Source organism: Chaetodon auriga, chromosome 16 (assembly GCF_051107435.1).
Source record: "Chaetodon auriga isolate fChaAug3 chromosome 16, fChaAug3.hap1, whole genome shotgun sequence".
Lineage (NCBI taxonomy): Eukaryota > Metazoa > Chordata > Actinopteri > Chaetodontiformes > Chaetodontidae > Chaetodon > Chaetodon auriga.
Window position 1 is genome coordinate 23,897,178 of NC_135089.1, and position 22,006 is coordinate 23,919,183.

The window sequence follows — 22,006 nt, forward strand, 5'->3', positions numbered from 1 at the left end:
CTGCAGCATGTCATTCGGTCTGCAGAGAAGGTGATTGGCTGCAATCTCCCATCTCTTCAGGACCTGTACGCCTCTAGGACCCTGAGGCGTGCAGAAAAGATTGTGGCTGATCCCTCTCACCCCGGACACAAACTCTTTGAGTACTCCCCTCTGGCAGGAGGCTGCGGTCCATCAGGACCAAAACCTCACGCCACAAGAACAGTTTTTTCCCGTCTGCTGTCAGCCTTACCAACAAGGCCCGGAACCCCCCGACACTCTTCACATTCCACCTCGGACTCATTTTGTCACATTGATATAAATACAACTCTATGCGTTACATTAACGCTCAACTTGGACTTCTTTCTGAAAAACAGACTGTGCTTCCGGAAAATAGCAAACAACAAAAAACAGACTTGTGTATATATATGTAAATTGTTATATTTTATGCTCTTATTTTAGTAGATGTGTCATGCACCAATTTCACCACAACAAATTCCTCGTATGTGTAAAAGCGTACTTGGCAATAAAGCTTTTTCTGATTCTGATTTTTCTGATTCGGTTATATTGGCTTGAACTGATTTTTGCGGGGGTCATGACCCCCGTATCCCCCGTGCAAATTACGTGTGGAGAGGGAGAGCAGGAGGAGATGATTAATTAGAATACTGTGTATGTCTGTACACACTTCAATACACTAAACAGTTGCACGACGCCACCCTGGGAATTTCACCCAGGGAAATTGACACAGGTCCGTTCTACTTATGGGCAGAGACGTGGTTCCAAGGTTTTTGTTTTTTTTAAAAAAAGTAAGTTTATTAAATTGTAGTTAAAAATCATCAAGCCATTCACACAGGGAGGGAAAAGGGGACCTGATCAGGAGCTGAGGCATCGGGGTGGGCAAGTGCTAGTGAAGGGGGAGTGAGCCAAACAAATATAAGAAAGCAAAACCAACTTAAAACACCCACACACACGCGTGATGGACAGTGAAGTGACTAAATCCCAGGGGAGCACAGCACACAAACCGGAGGACACCACCACCATTCACCAGCACTGTCACCACCACCGGCCTCCAGCAGCTGAAAAGGGGAGAACAAATTAGCGGGACTGCAACAAAAGAAAACAAAATCATTCAAAATCAAACAAAAGTTCAAACAAAGTTAGACTCTTAACCAAAAGTATACAAAATAAGTCTATTAAAATTATAACTTATAACAAACAATACCAAAGGACAAAACCCCTCAAATTAACCCAGCAAACATAAGAAACAAAGGAGACAATCGAAATCAAACTAAGTCAAATAACTAAATAAATCGAATGAAAGAAAAAGAACACAAAGTCAAAATCAAGATAAACAAGATACAACTAAATAAATCTAACATAAATAACGCAAGGGTAGTGAGAGTGGGAAACACACTTCAACTCACGCATACAGTTAAGAGGGAGGGACGAAACCCCTGTTAAAAAGTTTTATTAAATCCATGAGTCAAGCCGCCGCTGCAAGACCACTCGTAGAGCCAGAGCAATGAGGAAACTTCTCATGGAGACAAAGCAGCAGCAGCCCCAGTCAGCTGATTATAACGGCCCGATCGCCGTTTGACCTGATCAAAATAATGTTAGCATTGCTAAACCAAAAACTGACAATGATACGGCTACAAACTAAATTGAATGCTTACCTGTTGACAAAGACGGACACACGCACACACACGTAGGATGCGAGAGGGCTGCAGACAGTCACCAGAGCTCTTTCCTGTTTGACCACACTAGCATTAGCCACATGGTAGCAAACACCATAACGCCACGAGAGAGAGAGAACACTTACTACTCAAAGGCCACAAACAGGAGCAAACACAGGGAGGCATGAAGCAGCGCACAAGCAGTCTATGAAGTACATGATTAGTCAGCATGGAAGAATATAGAACAGCCTACCAGCCAGCAAGAAGAAGCAGTGAGCAGCCATACCCATCGAGGGCAGACAGCCTCTGACCCGGAAGTGACACGTCAGGTGAAGTGCAAAGAGGGAGAACCTGGGGAAAGGGCTGTTGCTTTTATATGCCGCTCATTACCCTGATTGGCCATCAGCAATGTTCGTTGCATGCAGCAATGCATAGACTGGTAAACAATATTTCTATGCTGCTACATACTCGCTTGGTCTTTGTGGTTCCATTTTGTCACTGTTGTCACCAGCGGAGTATTGAAAGACCTCGATCCAACCAACCTCGTGACGCCACGCTCTGTACCAAGACAATATGGCTTCGCCCTTGTTTGGCAACATAAACTTTGGGAGTTAATTTATTTTCTTACAACTTATTAACAATATTAGGCATTAGCTAATGTTTTGGTGTGGAAAATCTTGCATTAATTTTTGTAAACTTTGTTAAGTGCCTCCTGTCCCCTTTAAAGGTACCTTTGAGACGTTTGGTTGCTCTTTTGTTTCACTTGTTACACTGAATTGTAATGTATTATGTGTGTGTTTAGCACTTTATCTGTGCATTCTAAGCACATTTAACCATATTTTACCAACTGTGCACATTACATATTTTTCTTTCTGAATGATTGATGTTTGTGCTAATTACCATGTAAAGAGCACAAAATATTTTGATACTGTTGATTTGAAGAAATGACTTAAATAACATAATCTGATATTTTTAGTTTATTTTACTACTGAACATTGTGATATTATATTGCACCAGTAATTCAGTAAAACAGTTATTCTCTATTGATATAGAATTTGTGTGGATTTAACATGATTAATGTTTTAGAATTCATTATTGGGAGTTAAGAAAAATTAAGATGAATGTTCTGATCCTACTTATCGTAGGTCAGGTCTTTTTTGATTGACCATAGAGAATTTGACCTACCTGGATATTGGAGCCAGTCGAAGTTTGATGGCAAACCAGACCCCAGAGGATAAGTAGAGATACGACGCCACGGAACCTGAGTCCTTTTACACCTTTACACATACACACAGACCACTCACAACAGTGCGGAGGGACTGATTTTTCACCTCTACAGTGTCGACTGAAAAAGTGACTGAAAAAGGTGAAATGAACTTTGTGATATTCTGTGCAATTAATGTGTTTTATTCATCCTTCCCATCCGGTAATAAATAGGGAAGCGTCATTGTTTCTTCAAGAGAATACTGTGTTTGTCTCGTTCCTACTTCATCGTTTGATCATCCTGGGCTCCGTAGTTGATCTTAGAACTTCTGTTTCACTGGCCATTGAATCTAGTTACTATCGCCTTTACTATATCTTTTCTTTCTCAAAAGGGTTCCACATACATTATATCAAATATTTATTTATATGATTTATTATACTCAGCTCAATCTCGATTTGACAAAAAGATCCAATCTCTGATTGTATAAGATTTATAAACTTTTAACTAGAGTTTAACTACAGTGAAAAACATAGAGAAGCTTAGAGAATCACATTCTGCCTTTCTGTTATCGATGTAATTGAAATTCATCCAATTGTTCACTTCAAAGAGCCAGCTCTAAGAGACGTTTCATTCGTGGCAGACACATCACTACCGCATGAACATGCAGAGTGAAATATTCATTTTAATGATTTCTGAGGAGATTTGTTGTGTATGACAGGTATCAGTATTTACTACCCAGTACATCAGTGTTTATCCTATTCCCAGATGTTTTCTTTCCTTAAATAATTCCCATACTGCTACTAATTTGTTTAATCTCAATAATCCCATTTACTGAGAATTTATATGTGATCCTCATGCTGATACTGGGGTTTTGCTGTGATGAGGGACTCAGTGTATCACAAAAGGAACTGGTTCACCAAAAGCTACATTTTGGACATCCTTGGTTGCTTACTTATGAAGTCATGCAATAATTATTTTACAGGATTTACAATTAAGCTGCTTTGACAACTGTGGCCACTAGATGCTGCTGTACACTGTGAGCATATCAAATCAAAGAGTCAGTTGGGGAACAAGAATGTTATCATCTCCTCTTATACTATTCTTAGTGCATCACAGGATAACTGTTCAAACACCAATGCTTGTAAACATTCTAACGAAAACATTTCAACAGCAAATTTTAATGCAGTAAGCCTTGCACATCATAAGGAATACTAATTATGTGCACTGTTGTAAATCCAATTCAGCTGTCCGAGAAAAAATGCTCAAAAAAGGCTGCAGGAGTCGAAGTCCGAGAAGCAACTTTATTATTGATAACAAAGGGGAAACACTCAGAGACACACAAGATGTAACTCCAATGAAGTTCTCCAAGTCTCTCCAACTTACAGGAGTCAGCGCTTGTCTTTTATACAGTTTACTCAAGGTCACCCCCTCCCTTGGGGCATCTTTTCTGATCCTTCTCTTTTTTATACACCATTATGTTATCTCTTGACCGCTAGTCTGGATTTGCAGGAACTTTTACTCTTCTTATTCCCTTGAAATTTCACCATTAGCTTCTGATTGTCACAGGCTCTGTTTTTTAAAAAAGTATTTACCTCTTACAATTACACCATTAACTTCTGATTGTCATGGGCTCTGTTTTTTAAAAAAAGTATTTATAATCACAATAATCACCAGAAATCAGTATGCATTAAGACATAACAAATCATAGTGTGATTGATAACATTTTTATCCTTTCATAGAGTGATGATAGATAAATAACATAGATTGAACACAGTAAGGTTATATAAGGACACACAGGGCTATGCAAGGTTACAGAGACACCTGCAGAACCATGGAAAGTACCAAGATTCATGCTGCAGACATTTGCTCATATGGTCTCTTGATTTTTGATATTTCATGCTGTAGACATTTTGCTCATATGGTCTCTTGATTTTTGATATTTGCTGCACAGTGTCGTGTCAGCCTTGCACAGCATCACCAGCTCAACTCCCCTATGTGCCTCTTTTCCATTTCTAACATTGCTCTTGTATTTTTGAGCACATGAACTATCACACTTCTGCTACAATACTTGCTGCTGAAAACTACCATTGATTACAGTGTTTGACTCAATTCTTCACATATCAGTTGAGAAAAATTATACTACAGCACTTGGTCACTCCAATGTCCATAACAAGCCACAGTCTGTCTGTCATGCTGCACTGACAGCATGCACACAGCAGACAATCAATATCAAGTTTCAAGTTTATTCATACATAGCCAAAATGATATACAATTTAGACCAATTAGACATCCGCAATGGTCCTTCGACATGTATGAATGGGTCCCCCAAAGTAAGCTATTGAAAGCTTTTGGGAGGGGGCCCAAAGTTCATGAAAGAAAAACAGTGCATAATGTGGTACCATCAGAGATAAGCATAATAAACATTAGACATTACATACATCATACAGTCATCCCAATACATGTCATGTAGGTAGGGTATGTTATAAATAGGTAGACAATTGATTTGCTTTTAGATTTCTTTTAAGAGAGAGAACACAGCAACTTCAGATCATCATCAAGTTTGTTCCAGATCTGAGGCCCCCTGCAGACAACAAACTTCAAACTTTATTTATTTATATGGCACTTTTCATACTTAAAAAGCAACACAAAGTGCCTCACAGAGGCTAAAAACAACACAGAAGAAAACCCAGCCCTCCCGCCCCCATAACTACATACATAAAATCAACACAAAGTGCCTCACAGAGGCTAAAAACAACAAAGATGAAAACCCAGCCCTCCCGCCCCCATAACTTCATACAGAAACACATGCACAGACACGCACGCACACACACACCTGCACACACAAGATAAGGATTAAGCCACCTTTGGGGGCCATCCACTCTGAGAGGGCCCCTGGCTCATGACCGGGGGCACCACCCGAGACCACCCCGACCCAGGCAGACAGGAGCGCCCACACCAAGGTGCAGAGGCCTCCAGCCATCCAGGCCAGAGCCGTCCCCTCAGCAGCGCCCCATCAGTAGCCCAGGAGCAGTTCCCAGTGAGGGGGGCCCCCGTGAAGAAACACTTGACCTAAAAACCAAGGACCCCCATGAGGAAACACTGGAGCTAAAAACAAAGTAACTAGGACATAAACATAAAATAAAATAAAATGAGTAAATGAAATAAATAGCAATTAAACATGTCGTTAAAACATGCAACTAAAATAAGATACGAACAAAGATAAATATGCTAAGAAGTGTGATTAAAGGAATAAGATAAATCAAACGAATCAATTGAAAACCTGATTAAAAAGGTGGGTCTTGAGCCTCTTTTTAAAAACATCAACAGTCTCTGCGGCACTGAGGCTCTCCGGCAGGCTGTTCCACAATCGGTTTCCATAATAACTAAAAGCCGGCTCCCCGTGTGTTTTAGTTCTTACTTTTTTAAGAGGCCAGTACCGGAGGACCTCAGGGTCTGCGAGGGTTGGTAGGGTAAAAGTAGGTCAGATAAATAGGAAGGCGCAAGACCGTTAAGACATTTAAAAACTACTAAAAGAACCTTAAAATCTATCCTGAAATGCACGGGGAGCCAATGCAGCGATTTTAAAACTGGTGTAATGTGCTCCCGCCCTCTGGTCCTCGTCAGCACTCAAGCGGCTGGATTCTGTAGTAATTGAAGATTGGAGATACCTACTTTTTGGGAAGACCAGAGAGCAGGGCATTATAGTAATCTAAGCGACAGGAGATAAAAGCATGCATCAGCACCTCTGTGCTGGCCTGAGAGAGAAACGGGCGGACTCTGGCTATATTCTTGAGATGGTAAAAACCTATCTTTGTTATGTTTTTGATGTGTGGAATAAAAGTAAAATCAGAGTCAAAAATCACGCCCAGATTTTTTACAGAATGTGTTGGTTTAAGATCTTGTAGTTTTGGTAAAAGTTTCTCTCTCTGGCCCTCAGGACCAATGGCTAAGACCTCTGTTTTGTCCTGGTTGAGCTGCCATCCATGACTTTATGTCTAAAATGCAGTTAAAAAGGGCATCAATTGGCCCTGTCTCATCAGGAGACACGGCAATGTACAGTTGCGTATCATCAGCATAACTATGGAAGCTGATGCCGTGCCTCCTGATGATGTCCCTGAGGGGTAGCATGTAAAGATTAAAAAGAGTTGGACCTAAAATTGACCCCTGGGGAACCCCACACTTGATCTCATGGGTTCCTGAGGAACATGCATCCCAACTTACAAAGAAGTGTTGGTCAGTGAGGTATGAGATGAACCAGTTAAAAGCAGTACCTGAGAGGCCGACCAGGTGCCTCAGCCTGTCTAATAAAATGCAATGGTCTACTGTATCGAAGGCGGCGGTTAGATCCAGTAGTATCAAGACTGTGAGCTTGTGGTTATCTAAGTTGCACCTGATATCGTTTAAAATCTTTGAAAGGGCTGTCTCTGTACTATGGTTCATCCTAAAACCAGACTGATGCCTTTCTAAAATGTTATTTTTGTTTAAAAAGTCATTTACTTGGTTAAAAACTATTTTTTCTAAAATTTTACTTAAAAAAGGTAAGTTGGATACAGGTCGGTAGTTATTAAGAATGTTGGGGTCTAAACTGCTCTTCTTCAGAAGGGGCTTCACCACCGCCGTTTTAAAGGAGGCGGGGAAGACACCCGTCTGAAGAGAACAATTCACCATGTATAACAGCTGTTCCTCAAAGAATCCATAGAGTGTTTTAAAAAACAGTGTGGGAATTGGATCTAAAAGGCAGGTTGTAGGGTTTACCTGGGAAAAAACTCGACCAAGTGTCCTCGCATCATCCAGTGTTTCCTCAGGTAGAACCTGTGATCAAGACGTGTTGGTAGTTAAAACCTGTTGAGATAAAAGACTGGATCTGTTGTTATCAATTTTGTACCTGAAGTGGTCTGCAAAGTCTTCACACAGGGTATTTGTTATTGTCTTATGAGATCTGTTAAAATTACTGTTTGTTAAAAGATCAATGGTGGAGAAGAGAAATTTGGGATTATTTTTGTGGTCGGAGATTATTTTTTTGAAGTGAGAGATTCTTGCCTGTTTAATAGTGCTATTGTAAGTTTTGAGGTGTTGACGTAAAACTTCATAGTGGACTGTGTGTTTGATTTTCTCCATTTCCTTTCAGCACTCCTGCAGTTTCTTTTCAGTTGCTTAATTTCCTCATTTCTCCATGGAGGTATAGGTTTTTTCTTGTTTTTGTTAAAAGAGGAGCCACTGAGTCCAGCGTTGACTTCAAATTGCTGTTAAAATTGTCAACGATAAAATCACAGGGTGCTGGTAAAATCTCTGCAGGAGTGCTCTGTAAAATCTGGAGTTAGGTAGCGTTTCCTCACTGTTCTCACTGGAGCCTCCCGCTGATTAAAACTGGTGATGTTAAAAAACACACAATAGTGGTCAGACACAGCCAGATCCACAACGGAGGACACATCCACGGACAGGCCATAAGTTATGACCAGGTCTAGGGTGTGTCCCCTGTTGTGGGTCGGCTGCGTAACGTGCTGTTTAAAATCCAGACAGTTTAAGAGGTTTAAAAATTCTCTGGATACTGGGTCCGAGCTGTTGTCTATGTGTAGATTAAAATCACCAGTTATGAAAATCCTGTTGTAGGTGGTGTGAATGATTGATAAGAATTCAGAGAATTCGCTGATAAAAGAGGATGAATACTTGGGTGGTCTGTAGACCGTTATGCAAAGGATAGAAGGGCTGCTAAAAACAAAGGCATGGTGCTCAAATGATGTAAAACTGTTAAAAGAGACTGCATTGTAATTCTTGTGATCGATGCAGTTCCGCCTCGTTTTTGGCCCCCCTAGTAGAGAATAAAAAGTAAAAATTTGGTGGGGAAGCCTCAGTGAGAACAACAGGTGTATCGGTGCCAAGCCATGTCTCTGTAAGGAGAATACCATCTAGCTTTTTGTCTAAAATTAAATCGTTTGTGATAAAAGATTTGTTTAAAAGAGAGCACACATTCAGCACAGCTAATTTGATATCTGTGCTGAACGTGCACTCATCATGGTGTTTTAAAGGAATGTTAAAAACAGTGCTGTGTCTAAAAACTTTCCTGGGTTTTAACTGTCTGTGTGAAGTGATGGTTCTAATGGTGTGAATGTCCTGAGTTTTTGGTGGCTGAGAGGAGGTTACTGATGTAAAGGTGTGTATGGTGTGGGTGAAACATGTGGTGGGCGAGGGTGCGGGTGAGTGTGGGGCAGAAGGCCCATGTGCGTGAGTCATACCATTGAGTCAGGAGGTGGCTGAAATGCAGGACTGGACAGTTAGATCGATGTTGACTGATAAAAGTCGTGAACCCTCCTGGTTGGGGTGGAGATTGTCCAATTTAACACTCACACCATACAATGTAAACGCCATTGTTTAGCTGTTACGAGGTGTTTGTTCCTGATTTGGTGCTGGTGCTGGGGGTGGCAGATAGGGAGCAGACCGGTGAGTCTGGGGTTTAGACCATTTACAACTTCAAACATTATCCTAGCATTATGAGATTGAATTCAGTAAGTCTTAGAAGACCATAGCAATGGAATAACGGGCAAGTGGGAGCATTTACAGCAGACCAAGACATAGCTCGTATGACGTTCTTTTGTAGGCTCTCAAGTTTCAGAAGGTAACTGGGGAAGGTATTTTACCATATGACATTACAGTAACTCAGATGAGGTTCAAAAAGGGTTTTGTACATAGTAAGTAAAGCAGATAATGGAAGAGAATGTCTAAGCTTGTAAAATAGACCAACATACTTTGATAACTTCTTTATTAGATGATCAATGTGGTCCTTAAAGTTGACAAATTCGTCAATGTGTACACCCCGGAATTTTGTGGCATTGACTCTTATGATCTCTTGGCCATCAATATTGATACGTAGCAGTTCAGTATTGATTTTCTTTCTGTTTGAGCTAAATAACATAATTTGTTTTGTTAACATTGAGTGATAGTTAATTACATTTAAACCAGGCATCCCCTTTGATTAGCTCTTTGTTTACAGTGTCTGGGAGAGTGAGTAGGTTCGTGTGTGAGGTGAACAGATTTGTATCGTCAGCAAAAATTACTTAGTGAAAAATTCTGGTGGAATTAACAAAATCATTGATGTATAGGATAAATAAGAGTGGCCCCAAAATTGAGCCCTGGGGGACCCCATAGTTTTTGTGCTTGTAGGGTGAGTTACAGTCAATTACATAAACATACTGTTTATATTCATATTCATATTCATAGAGATAGCTTTTGAACCAATCAAGGGTGAGGCCTCTGATACCATAGTGGTGAAGTTTAGTCAGTAAAATCATAAAATCAATAGTATCGAAGGCCTTTGATAGATCAAGGAAAATGCCAATTCCAAAATTAACTTCAACACCCCTTGCGGGACGAATAAAGGAATATTGAATTTAATCAATATGGTCATTGATTTTTTTCAACAAGGTCAAGTATAGCCATGTAGGTGGTGCTCGTTTTCGTGAAGCCAAACTGAGATGGAATAAGAATGTTGAGTTTTTGAAGATAGCTATGCAGTCTGTTATAAACAACTTTTTCCAATACTTTAGAGAGAGTTGGTAATAGTGATATGGGTCGGTAATTGCTTATGATGTTTTTGTCACCCAATTTAAAAATTGGTATGACCCTTGCAATTTTTGCCATTTTTGGCACAATCCCTGTTGTTAGGGAAAGGTTAATACAATGAGTGAGCAGCTCCAAGATCACATTGACTATTGTTTTCAAGATTTTGCTACTAATTCCATCAATACCAGCTGCATTTGAGCTCTTTAAGTCCATAATGATCTTAAAAAGTTCATTGCTGTTTGTTGGTTTCAAGAAAAAGGAGTGCAGGTAATTGGCAGTTAAGTATTTTTGAAAAGAAGCGCCATGGGGTTGTCTGATGTTGGCAGCGAGATTTTCTCCAATAGAAACAAAGTAGTTGTTAAAATTTTTAGGGAGGCCATCTTCGATGTCACCAGTATTTGGAAGAACAGTGGGTTTATGACCCTTGTTTAGGACTCCATTTAAAACTTTCCACATCCTCTTACAATCCCGCTGTGATGAATTGAGAAGTTCAGTGTAATGGTTACTCTTACTCTTTCTAATTATGAAGACGAGCTTGTTTCTATGAGTATTTCTTTTTATTTACTAAAGTTATTATTATTACAGTGCTTGGGTTTTTGAGATTGATTTTACAATTCCCTTAGTTATCCAGGGATTTTGGACTGTGGTGCAGCATCTGACTGATTTCTCAGGGATGGAGACCTTGATAGAGTCATTGATATATTTTATCAAGTTGTCATAGGCAGCGTCAGGAGTGGTACAGTTGTAAATGGTCTCCCATGGCTTGGCAAGCAGGTTCGCACTTAACAGCTGTTGTGTTATCTCGTTTATAATTTTGATTTTTTTAGTTTTAGGATGTGGGATCGAGTACATTTTGGCTGCGCCATAAAATAATGCTATGGGAAAATGGCCTGTGATGTCAGACTGAACCACTCCTGTCACTAACCTGGCGTTCCGAATGTTGGTAATGAAATTGTCAATGATGGAACTGGAGGTCTGTGTGACTCTGGTAATGTGTTGATAGTGGGGAAGAAAGAAGAGGAGTGTAAAGCATTAATGAAATCATGTTTTGATGCATCATCCTTAGATATGTCAATATTAAAGTCACCAAGAATAATACAGTCTTTATTTAACTTGTTTAGTCTGTGTAACAGATCTTCCAGTTTTCCGAGAAAGGTGTCAAAGATGGAATCTGGCGGGCGATAGATCACCCCAACAATTAGGATTTTACCCTTAGTGTTGATTTCAATAAATAAAGATTCAGAGTGGTCATCCTGGTCATCATCAATATCAATGTCAAAAGTTTTGCCTTTATGTTAAAAACAGTCTTCATGTCAAATGCCTCCACCTCTTCTGTCGGGTCTGTTCTTGAGATGTAAGGTATACCTGTCAAGGTTAAATAAATCTACATATGAGTAATCATTGAGCCAAGATTCACTGCATCCAGTAACATCAAAGTTACAACCTGTGGTAGTGAGTAACGAAGTTAAATCATCATAGTGTTTACTAAGGCTTCTGATATTAAAATGCATCAGAGAGTAGTTATGCTGATCATAGACAGGTTTTAATTGCTCTGCGTCATAAACATTACATATGATATTGCTACCAATCTCAATACATTGCTGTGTATCTCCATTGTTGAAATCATCAAAACCTAAATTTGATAGAATTTAGATTTTCAAGTAAGTGTACTGGGAAAACACTCATCCATACAAGCATACACATGCAAAAACACCAAGCATACATACACACACACAGATAAACACAAAGGCACTGAGCGTGCTCATTCACACACACATACACACAGAGGTAAGCCGGTACCATGACTTGTGAGATCCTTCTGCATCGCTGTCACTTCCGTTAACCCACATCATATGTCGGCCAGAGAGTTGGTACTGAAAAACGTAAGCCGAAAAATAGATCTCACCCCTCCCCTACCTACCCATTGTCCATCTGCAGAAAAAGGATGTGATATTAAATGCAAAAAATTAAAAGAGAAAAAAAAATTAGTTCCCCTGTTGTGAGAGGAGCGCATCCGTTTCAGTCCATGCTGAAATGCAGGTCTGTTCATTCAGTGGCATTTGCCACCTGAAATCAGAGTCCGTGAAACAAAAACTGTTAATCTTGTTTATGGGACGCTATGAGTTTTTTAGTCTTGGCCACCGAGGAAAGGTTTTTCCTAACTCTGGATTCCGGGCCCAGGTTGACAGTGAACCTGGCTGGGAAAAGTAAGGCTGGTTTGAGATTGAGTATGTACAGCTCTGACATAACCTCACCCTCACAATACTCCCTCCGTAATTCCATGACCTCCAGGGGATAATCCTCGAAGATGAGTATGGAGTGGTTTCGGAACTTTAGCTGTCCCCTCTTCAATTGGACCTCACGGATGATCCTGTCGTTATGTTGCAATTTGAGAGGCCGTATTATGACTGGCCTTGGTTGCTGGTGAGGAGCTGGTTTAGGGGCCAGGGATCTGTGGGCCCTCTCACATTCAGGCGTTGAACACAGGACATCACCGAAGACTTCCCCAAGCATGTCAGAGAAAAAGGCAGTCGGTTGAGTGCCTTCAATGGCTTCAGGTAAGCCAATGACTCTTAGATTGTTTCATTGGCTGCGTGACTCGCGGTCGATTACCTTGGCGGCTAACTTAGCGTTGCTTGTTGTTAGTGTATATATAGAACAAAAATAACAGAAATCAAAGATAAACGTGATACAGACCGAACTTTAATAACTTAATGAGTCACAAATCATGGCAACAACAAGCATGTGAAAGTCATGTTCATTACTTTTTAGTGTCCTCTGGAAACAGTTTCCAGAGTGCTACTTATGGCATGTCTGTATTAGATCCTGTTTTTTGTTCTTGCACCACATTTGTGTATTTGCCTATGTTTTGTGTATTTACAGTGCATTTCTGTATTTGCAGTGTATCTTTCACTATTCCTTCTTTCAGCTGCATTGTCATGCAAGGACAGTGTCATTTTGAAAAAGTACAATTTGTTTTAATATTCATTGTGATGCAGTTTCTTTGTCAAGTCTGTTTAAATACCAACTTATACCTACTTACTTAGATTCTGTGCTGACACAATAATAAATTAACAGCATTAAATAGCATTCAAACAGAATATAATTTCTAACACATTGATGTATTCAGTGTATGGTAAACTTTTATTCAACCTTGTTTTCAATCAGACATCACAATCATCTAGGGAGACAAGCAGCTCTAGTTGACTTTCCATTCACAAAGTTGAGCTATAAAACTTGTTACTTCAAAATGACTTCAACTGCAGTTGGTCACATATGAATGCTACATTGATGAAATGAATCAAACACCCATTTTTAAAATTCACTGATGAAGTTTGTCAGATTGCCTGTTTCCAAGTTGAATCTACTAAATTATGTATGCAAAATTTTGGGGACTGGGGTACAATGTTCACACTGCTCAGGTCAGGTTAAGATGAAAACAGCTCAGAATCATTCTGAGCTTGGTCAAATGGAAGTGGGGTGGCGGTTACCTTCCACAGCTCCTGCAGAAATTGACAAAGATGTATATTATGAAAACTGTACCGAATCCCTCTTGACAAAGTGACAAAGGTGTGCACTTGAGACTATTCACTCACCTCACTCAAGATTTCAGTCTCCTTCCAAATCTCAAAAATCTTTCTCATTTGATAGAAGAACTGTGATGGAAAATCTATAAGTATGCTACATTTTAAGCCAGGTTGGAATTCATTTCAACAGGCAGCCGCAGAAATTTTACCCTCAAGTTTATGAGCCCTGCACAAGCTTGGATGGTCATTTAAGAATAATAAAAAAAAGATATCCCATTTTGGGTTACTTCTCTTGGCCAAGTTTAAAAGCCGATATGACCAAGAACTATCATTCTTGCCATGTCTGTCAGGTTAGGGGTAAACCAAACCAAGTTATTCCCTCTGTTCTGCTGCAACCAATTCCATTGGCAAACCCTTTCAACACCTAATCCTAAAATGTGTCAGTTCACTCCCCAAAACAAAATCAGTACATTTTGACCTATGAGTGGTGGTAGGAACAAAATCAAATTGATAAAATTGAAGGTGATGAAAATACATGTGAATTGAAAAAAAGAATAGTGAAAATAGATGTGAAATGAAAAATAGAGTGGTAAATCATCAAGTAATTTGATTAATTTAGCCAATTTGATTAGTCATATGATGAAAACAGAGACATGTTTCATAATTTTCTCCATCTTGTTCTTCATTCATCATTGCACAAAAATGACATTTATCATTTTAATACAGTGGTCTCAAGGGTAACAAAACAAATATAACTGAAGAAAATGGAAGCGATGAAAATGCTTACGAATGAATAGTGGAAGTGATAAAATGTATGTGAATTGAAAGTAAGAGCAATAAATTGTCGAATGTATTGGTAAACCTGACATTTTATTATAAACTGTGCTGCTCTAATAATCACCGGGGCTGGGTTAATGTCTATCATTTATCATTCACAATACCCAACTGATATTTATTGTTTACAGCTAGGAACCTTTGTTACTTCTGCCCAAAAAGGAAATCAAAAACCACACCCACTGACTAAATGATCAAGTTTTTGGCTCTCAACTTGCAGGCCTGGGGTGCATTAAGATGACAAAATGTAGCAAAATGTATTTATTTATATTAATTTATAAAAAGAAGTGATGTGCTGAACATCCTGTTGTGTTTTATTACGGCAGGGTTTACATGTTGCTGTTGACTGGGTAACACCTCTGACACACCCACCAGATAATGTATCTCAAAGCCCATTGTACCACATGCTGTTCAACTCAGAAACCACAGACAAATGGTGCAACCTGTTTACAGAATAAGTGTGTTAGTGAGCTTTTATTGACATGGCAGCGGCATATCAAAAACTCAGTTAGTCAGTGGCTGTGGTGTTTGACTGACACTTTGGGTGGAAGTAACAAAACTTCTATTATACATACTCAACCCCAACGCTGTTGTGAAAGCCCTTGTTAATTTCTTTTCCATTTTTGGTTTATCAAAATCCATTCAAACAGAACAAGATTTCAATTTAATTTCAAAACTCTTTGTTCAAGTCTTAGCCTCTCATCATCTGCAGTCCCAAAGTGCACTCAAATGTTTCCATCAAAAAGGCCTTTGTGAAACAAAGAGCTAAGAGCTAAGCATGGAAACTGCTATATTAGCTGCACAGAGCAGCAGATATCGCTTCATCAGCCTCCAGCTTCGAAGGACAGAGCACCTGACTAGATTAACTTTATTTTTGATGGCAACATCCCAGCTAAAGTCCTGTAGTTAGTAAAACCTGTTTGTGTGAGCTAACCACTTTGACAGGTTGCAAAAGCAGTCAAGCTCAGTACCATGCCAGACTGGCAACAAAACTTTTCCAGAAAGAGGGATCCAACTGTCCATACCAACTATCCATAGCAAAAATGCAGAAGGAATAAATCTAAGTATCTAAAAAAAAATAGATTATGTTACGTGTTTCTTTGGACCTATAACACTGGCTGATGCTAACAGCTGAAGTAAATATTAAATGCAAGTTAAGTTAAAGTTAACTGCTAAAATTTTTTTTTTGGTTTTTTAGTTGCTGCAGGGTCCACAGGATCCACAATAACATTTATGTTATTACTTTATTAGTTGAACATCTGTAAGATAAACTTAATCTTATCAACACTTTATCATGAGAATAAAATAAGAGAAAGGGTGTAACTTACACTGAACAAAAGCTATAAACACAACACTTGTTTTTGCTCCCATTTTTCATGAGCTGAACTCAAAGATCTAAAACATTTTCTATATACACAAAAGACCATTTCTCTCAAATATTGTTCACAAATCTGTCTAAATCTGTGTTAGTGAGCACTTCTCCTTTGCCGAAATAATCCCTTCCACCTCATAGGTGAGGCATATCAAGATGCTGATTAGACAACATGATTATTGCACAGGTGTGCCTTAGGCTGGCCACAATAAAAGGCCACTCTAAAATGTTCAGTTTAATCACACAGCACAATGCCACAGATGTCGCAAGTTTTGAGGGAGCGTGCAATTGGCATGCTGATTGCAGGAATGTCCACCAGAGTTGTTGCCCGTGAATTGAATGTTCATTTCTCCCATAAGCCATCTCCAAAGGCGTTTCAGACAATTTGGCAGTACATCCAACTGGCCACACAACCGCAGACGATGTGTAACCACACCAGCCCAGGACCTTCACATCCAGCATGTTCACCTCCAAGATCGTCTGAGACCAGCCACCCGGACAGCTGCTGCAACAATCAGTTTGCATAACCAAAGAATTTCTGCACAAACTGTCAGAAACCATCTCAGGGAAGCTCATCTGCATGCTCGTTGTCCTCATCAGGGTCTCAACCTGACTGCAGTTCGTCGTCATAACCGACTTGAGTGGACAAATGTTCACATTTGATGGCGTCTGGCATGTTGGAGAGGTGTTCTCTTCATGGAGTGGGCAAATGTTCATATTCGATGGCATCTGGCATGTTGGAGAGGTGTTCTCTTCACAGATGAATCCTGGTTTAACTGTTCAGAGTGGCCTATGGTGGCGGTGGGATTATGGTATGGACAGGTGTATGTTATTGTTGTGCCATTCATCCACGACCATCACCTCATGTTGCAGCATCATAATGCACGGCCCCATGTTGCAAGGATCTGTACACAATTCCTAGAAGCTGAAAACATCCCAGTTCTTGCATGGCCAGCATACTCACCAGACATGTCACTCATTGAGCATGTTTGGGATGCTCTGGATCGGCGTATATGACAGTGTGTTCCAGTTCCTGCCAATATCCAGCAACTTTGCACAGCCATTGAAGAGGAGTGGACAAACATTCCTCAGGCCACAATCAACAACCTGATCAACTCTAAGCGAAGGAGATGTGTTGCACTGCGTGAGGCAAATGGTGGTCACACCAGATACTGACTGGTTTTCTGACCTCCCCAGACCCCACCAATAAAGCAAAACTACACATTTCAGAGTGGCCTTTTATTGTGGCCAGCCTAAGGCACACCTGTGCAATATTCATGCTGTCTAATCAGCATCTTGATATGCCACACCTGTGAGGTGGGATGGATTATCTCGGCAAAGGAGAAGTGCTCACTCACAGATTTAGACAGATTTGTGAACAACATTTGAGAGAAATGGTCTTTTGTGTATATAGAAAATGTTTTAGATCTTTGAGTTCAGCTCATGAAAAATGGGAGCAAAAACAAAAGTGTTGCGTTTATATTTTTGTGCAGTGTAGATGTCTCCAAAGCATTTCTTGTTGCTGATTTGAAAGCACTGCACAAGAAGTACAAATTCTGGACTATGTCCTCCCCCTGCATGTTGGTGCTCTGCAGTTAAGTTACAGTTTTGTTAGATTCATGGAATCAGGGGTTAGCAACATTAGCATGTTGTGATTTGGGAAAATGTGCTTTACATTTGTCTATAATTTGGGGGCACGCTTTTCACTGCATTGATATGTATATTATCCACCAGTGTCCACCACTGCTAAAATGATCAGAGACCTGACCACAACATTAACTGTGTGTTGGATAGCTGCACCTAGGCAGTCACTAATTTACTGCGGCTTCTGCACATCTTTTGGAATCTCTCTGCAGCTTGGTAATTTGTGTTGTTACATCTGTGTTTCTTGCTTTCAAAGGTTATTGCTCACATGGCTATGAATGTGTGAGTATCTCTGATTTTTCCTAAGAAAAAACTTGAAATGGACTATGAGCAACATCTTACCTTACCAACTGGTAAAGGTTGCACTGAGCGAGCACTAGTTTAAGACTGCATGAGGCTTCCGTTCCTCAGACAGACAACGTACTGCTGAAGCAATACAACTCAAGTCTCCTGTCTCTGCTTTTCGTGTAATAACAGGTTAGTATGGTATGACAACTTATCACAAAACACTACTAACGACTTGTGAAATCTTTTTGTGCTAACCAGATAACATTTGATGTTAAAAATAGTAGTTTTAGAAACATTTGAAACCTATGACTTTTCTGCCCATGGTAACGGCACATGAACAGCTAACAAGATGGCAGTTGGCCTTACTTTCTGTTTTATCTTCGTTTACCATTGAGGCTCCTAGACATATGTACCTTGTTAGAGTTGTTTAAACACAGTTTAAGTGAAATGGTAATCCTGTAATTAGAGTAATATTGTCACTGTTCGATAAAAAACATATCTCCACTTTTGGTGATTGCGTGTTTTTACTATGAATGGCTTCTCCACATTCTCTTCCATGTACTGTCAGTTCTACGCATCTATTTAACCAATGAAAAGATGTTTTATTACAATGCCGATTTAACAAGTATCTCCATTGGCTGTCAGAGGTGTAAAACAAAGCTGTTCCACTCTCACCTCCCTCCCTCTTCCTGTTTGATGAAAGTTTGGAACAAGTTACTCATCAAGTTACAGCTTCGTGTTGAAGATGCCATTGTTCGGGTAAAATGTAACCATGAGATAACTGTTTGACAACTGTATGACAACAGGGTGGCTGTGGCTCAGGAGGTAAAGCGCTCACCTCCACCGTCAGGAGGTCGGTGGTTCCTGGCCTTGGCAGTTCACATGCCAAAAGTATCCTTGGGCAAGATACTGAACCCTAAAACTGTTCCTGATGCTGATGTGCCATCGGTATGTGAATTCATATGTGTGTTGCTTTGGATAAAAGCGTCTGCCAAATGACTAATTGTATGCTAGTTTGTACTGGTTGATATTATTTCATGTTTGTCATGTATAGTTTACTGATGTTATTGCAACTTATTTACTACTCTGTGCTAACGAAGAAGAAGAAGAATCAGAGGGACAATCCCCTTTATTTGTCACACAGACACATTCATGCACACACGCCATGCACTGGTGAAATTTGTCTTCCGCCTTTAACCCATCCCGGTCGTCCTTCCTCCGCGGCAGACCAGGAGCTGTGGGCTGCCATCCAACTGGTGCCCGGGGACCCAGTTCCTTTTGTCACCATTAGTCAGGTGGTGATCTTCTTGCATGTTTTTAGTGGGGGTATTTTTATGGAGGATATCCCAAGTGAACACGGGGAGAACATGCAAACTCCACACAGAAAGGCCCTTTTTCCTCGAGCAGCAGGCACCGAAGGCATGGTGGAGGACACACCCCCAGTGCCCACAGCGAGTTTTGAACCCGGGACCTTCTAGCTGTGAGGCGACAGTGTTACCACCGTGCCACCGTAACACGTGACTCTCGTAGCTTGCTGTTTAGCACGGGCTAATAAACACGGTCGATTTGTATTGTGGTTGACTCTGGAATATTAGCTTCAATTAAACATTGAGTTTGCCGTTGTTAACTTCAGCTAACAATACCTATATATCAGATTATTTTCCATGTCCTTACAATCGCACTTTTAACTGGCAGTTTTCAAAATTATTATGGCATCTAAGTTTATTTCTCCACACTTTCCCTGTTACAGGACAGACAAGTCATTTCTCTATAGAGGAGCTATGTGCATTGGCGAAAGTGAAATACGATAAGGCACTTGAGGCAGTGGAAAGGGTCAGCAGTGAGGAAGGTATATGGAAAACAAGGGTTAAGTCAAACACAGAAAGGGATGCAAACTCTAGCACCAATTAATTATGTCAGCATTACATTCAGTGTATTTAACGTGTTCCTTTTTGTCTTTTCAAGATTCACTTGAAAGTGAACAGGCAGGCTCTCCTTATGCCCCTCTCGAATCTGAAAATAAGGTTAATATCATTATGTTTACCCTGTTGTATGGAACCTTTGATGCAAAAATAAAACTGAATGTGCTTCACACATCTAAATTTAGTTTCTTAAATCAAAAATATTTTAAACCATAAGACTATTTTTATTATTGCTGTATTTCACAGTTATGTTATGTTATGTTATGTTATGCCATTTGATTCTGTGGGTGTCACAAAGGTGATACTTAAATACAGCACTAATAAAGTAAACTAGGATTAAGTCAGCTCGAGCAAAGGGTGTGATCTCTTAACTAAATGTGTTCTTTATCTTTTCAAGATTCTCTTGAGAATGACCACTCTGATTCTCCTGATGTTGTCCCAGATGAATCTTAAAATAAATGTAGATGTTGTTATCATTATTATTATTAGGTGTAATATTATTAAAGCTTTATTTGTATGAATTTTTCAAAGCACGTGAGTGTTGGGTGTACCAGCACTAATCAATGTAGACACTCTGTACATATGCGACATATGCGAGTGACTGCTGCATTCAGAGTGTGTGTGTCAGTTTACTTACTGACACACACACTCTCTCCCTGGCACAAGCACACTGACTCTCTCTCTCTCTCTCTCTCTCTCTCTCTCTCTCTCTCTCTCTCTCTCTCTCAGTGTCAGTGTAGAACATATTTTTGTTTTTCTTTCATCAGAGGGAGGAGTTGATGTTGACTGTTTACTTACTCACACACACACTCTCTCCCTGGCACAAGCACACTGACACTGACACTGACACTCTCTCTCGCTCCCTCTCTCTCTCTCTCTCTCTCTCTCTCTCTCTCTCTCTTCCTCTCAGTGTCAGTGTAGAACATATTTTTGTTTTTCTTTCATCAGAAGGAGAAGGAGTTGAAGACGACTCGTGGTGAGGCTCGCCTGGGAGGGCCAAGAAAGAGAGCAAACCCAGAGACCTGGAAAAGAAACATCCGGAAGAGGAGAAGAATGAGGGGTCACTCGTACACTGGGAGGAAGAGTGAAGAGCCAGTGTTGAAGGAGACAAAACAAATGGGGATGCCATGCTAGTCTGCAGCCTGTCAAAAGTCCACTAAACTGCACTGCAGAGAAGTACACAACCCGAAGAGAGAGGAGATCTTCAAGTACTTCTGGGGGAAATTGGACCGGAAAGAGAGAAAAAAAAAGTGAAGTCTTTGGTTGAGGTGAGCAGAGTAAAGTCGGCAGACAGGAGCAGATGTGTCCAGGAGGTCAACTTCCATATTTTGTCACCTTGTAGTTGTAGATGGTAGAAGAATCCAATTTTGCCAATGTGTTTTTTGAAGTGGGTAGGAAGAAGAGGGGAATGTGCTGAGAAGACTAAGAAAGTGAGGTTGAGGGAGGAAGAACAGGACTTCCTGAAGGCTTTCCTTCTGGACCTTCCAAAAGTGCCATCACACTACTGCAGATCCTCTTCGTCGAAGATGTACCTGGAGCCCATGTTCAAGACCATCAGTCACATTCACACACAGTATAACTGTGAGGCCTGTAACAGAATTTTGGAGGCATTGCTGGGATCGGGAAACCCAAGTCAGACACCACAGGACCAGTCTGACGGAGCAGCAGGTGAGTGACTAAGGGGGAGCACGGATTGTGAGGGGGACCCCAGCTGGAGGAGTGCTGTGCTGTTTGCTCAAGGTAACGGAACTGTGATACATCGCTTACCAAGGGACACATTATGGAGGACGGCAAAAAAAGGGCTGATCTTGAAGATAAAAAAAAGTATTCACACAATGACAGCGGAACATTTTCATATTTTTGAGAACATCACACCAGTATCAGATCTTGATCCTTCAAGTGTAATCCAGGGTTATGAGGAAAATTGTTTTGATTACATATGCATTTACCTGAACTGTAAAACACGACTGGATATAGAAGATCAGGGGTTTTCTCGTTTACCGTCTTTG

The 22,006-nt window shown here is 40.3% G+C and overlaps 1 protein-coding gene and 1 pseudogene across 5 annotated transcripts in view; both read right to left on the reverse strand.

Moving 5' to 3' along the window:
- Positions 1 to 4,147: 4,147 nt before the first annotated feature.
- mettl22 (methyltransferase 22, Kin17 lysine) overlaps positions 4,148 to 22,006 on the reverse strand; it is a 155,141-nt gene continuing 137,282 nt past the window's right edge. The window contains exons 12-13 of one of the 5 annotated variants that reach the window (XR_013078294.1): positions 9,195 to 13,913; positions 4,148 to 5,448 (exon numbers count right to left, since the gene is read on the reverse strand). Coding sequence is in view for 4 of the 5 variants with exons in the window: in XM_076751839.1 (XP_076607954.1) it covers positions 6,787 to 7,665 (879 nt within the window). In the remaining variant the exon portion in view is untranslated. Of the gene's footprint in view, positions 5,449 to 5,653; positions 7,666 to 9,194; positions 13,914 to 22,006 lie in introns of those variants that run through there. The other 4 variants (XM_076751840.1, XM_076751839.1, XM_076751841.1 and 1 more) reach the window with 4 other exon arrangements.
- Positions 8,121 to 9,084, reverse strand: LOC143333671 (uncharacterized; annotated as a pseudogene).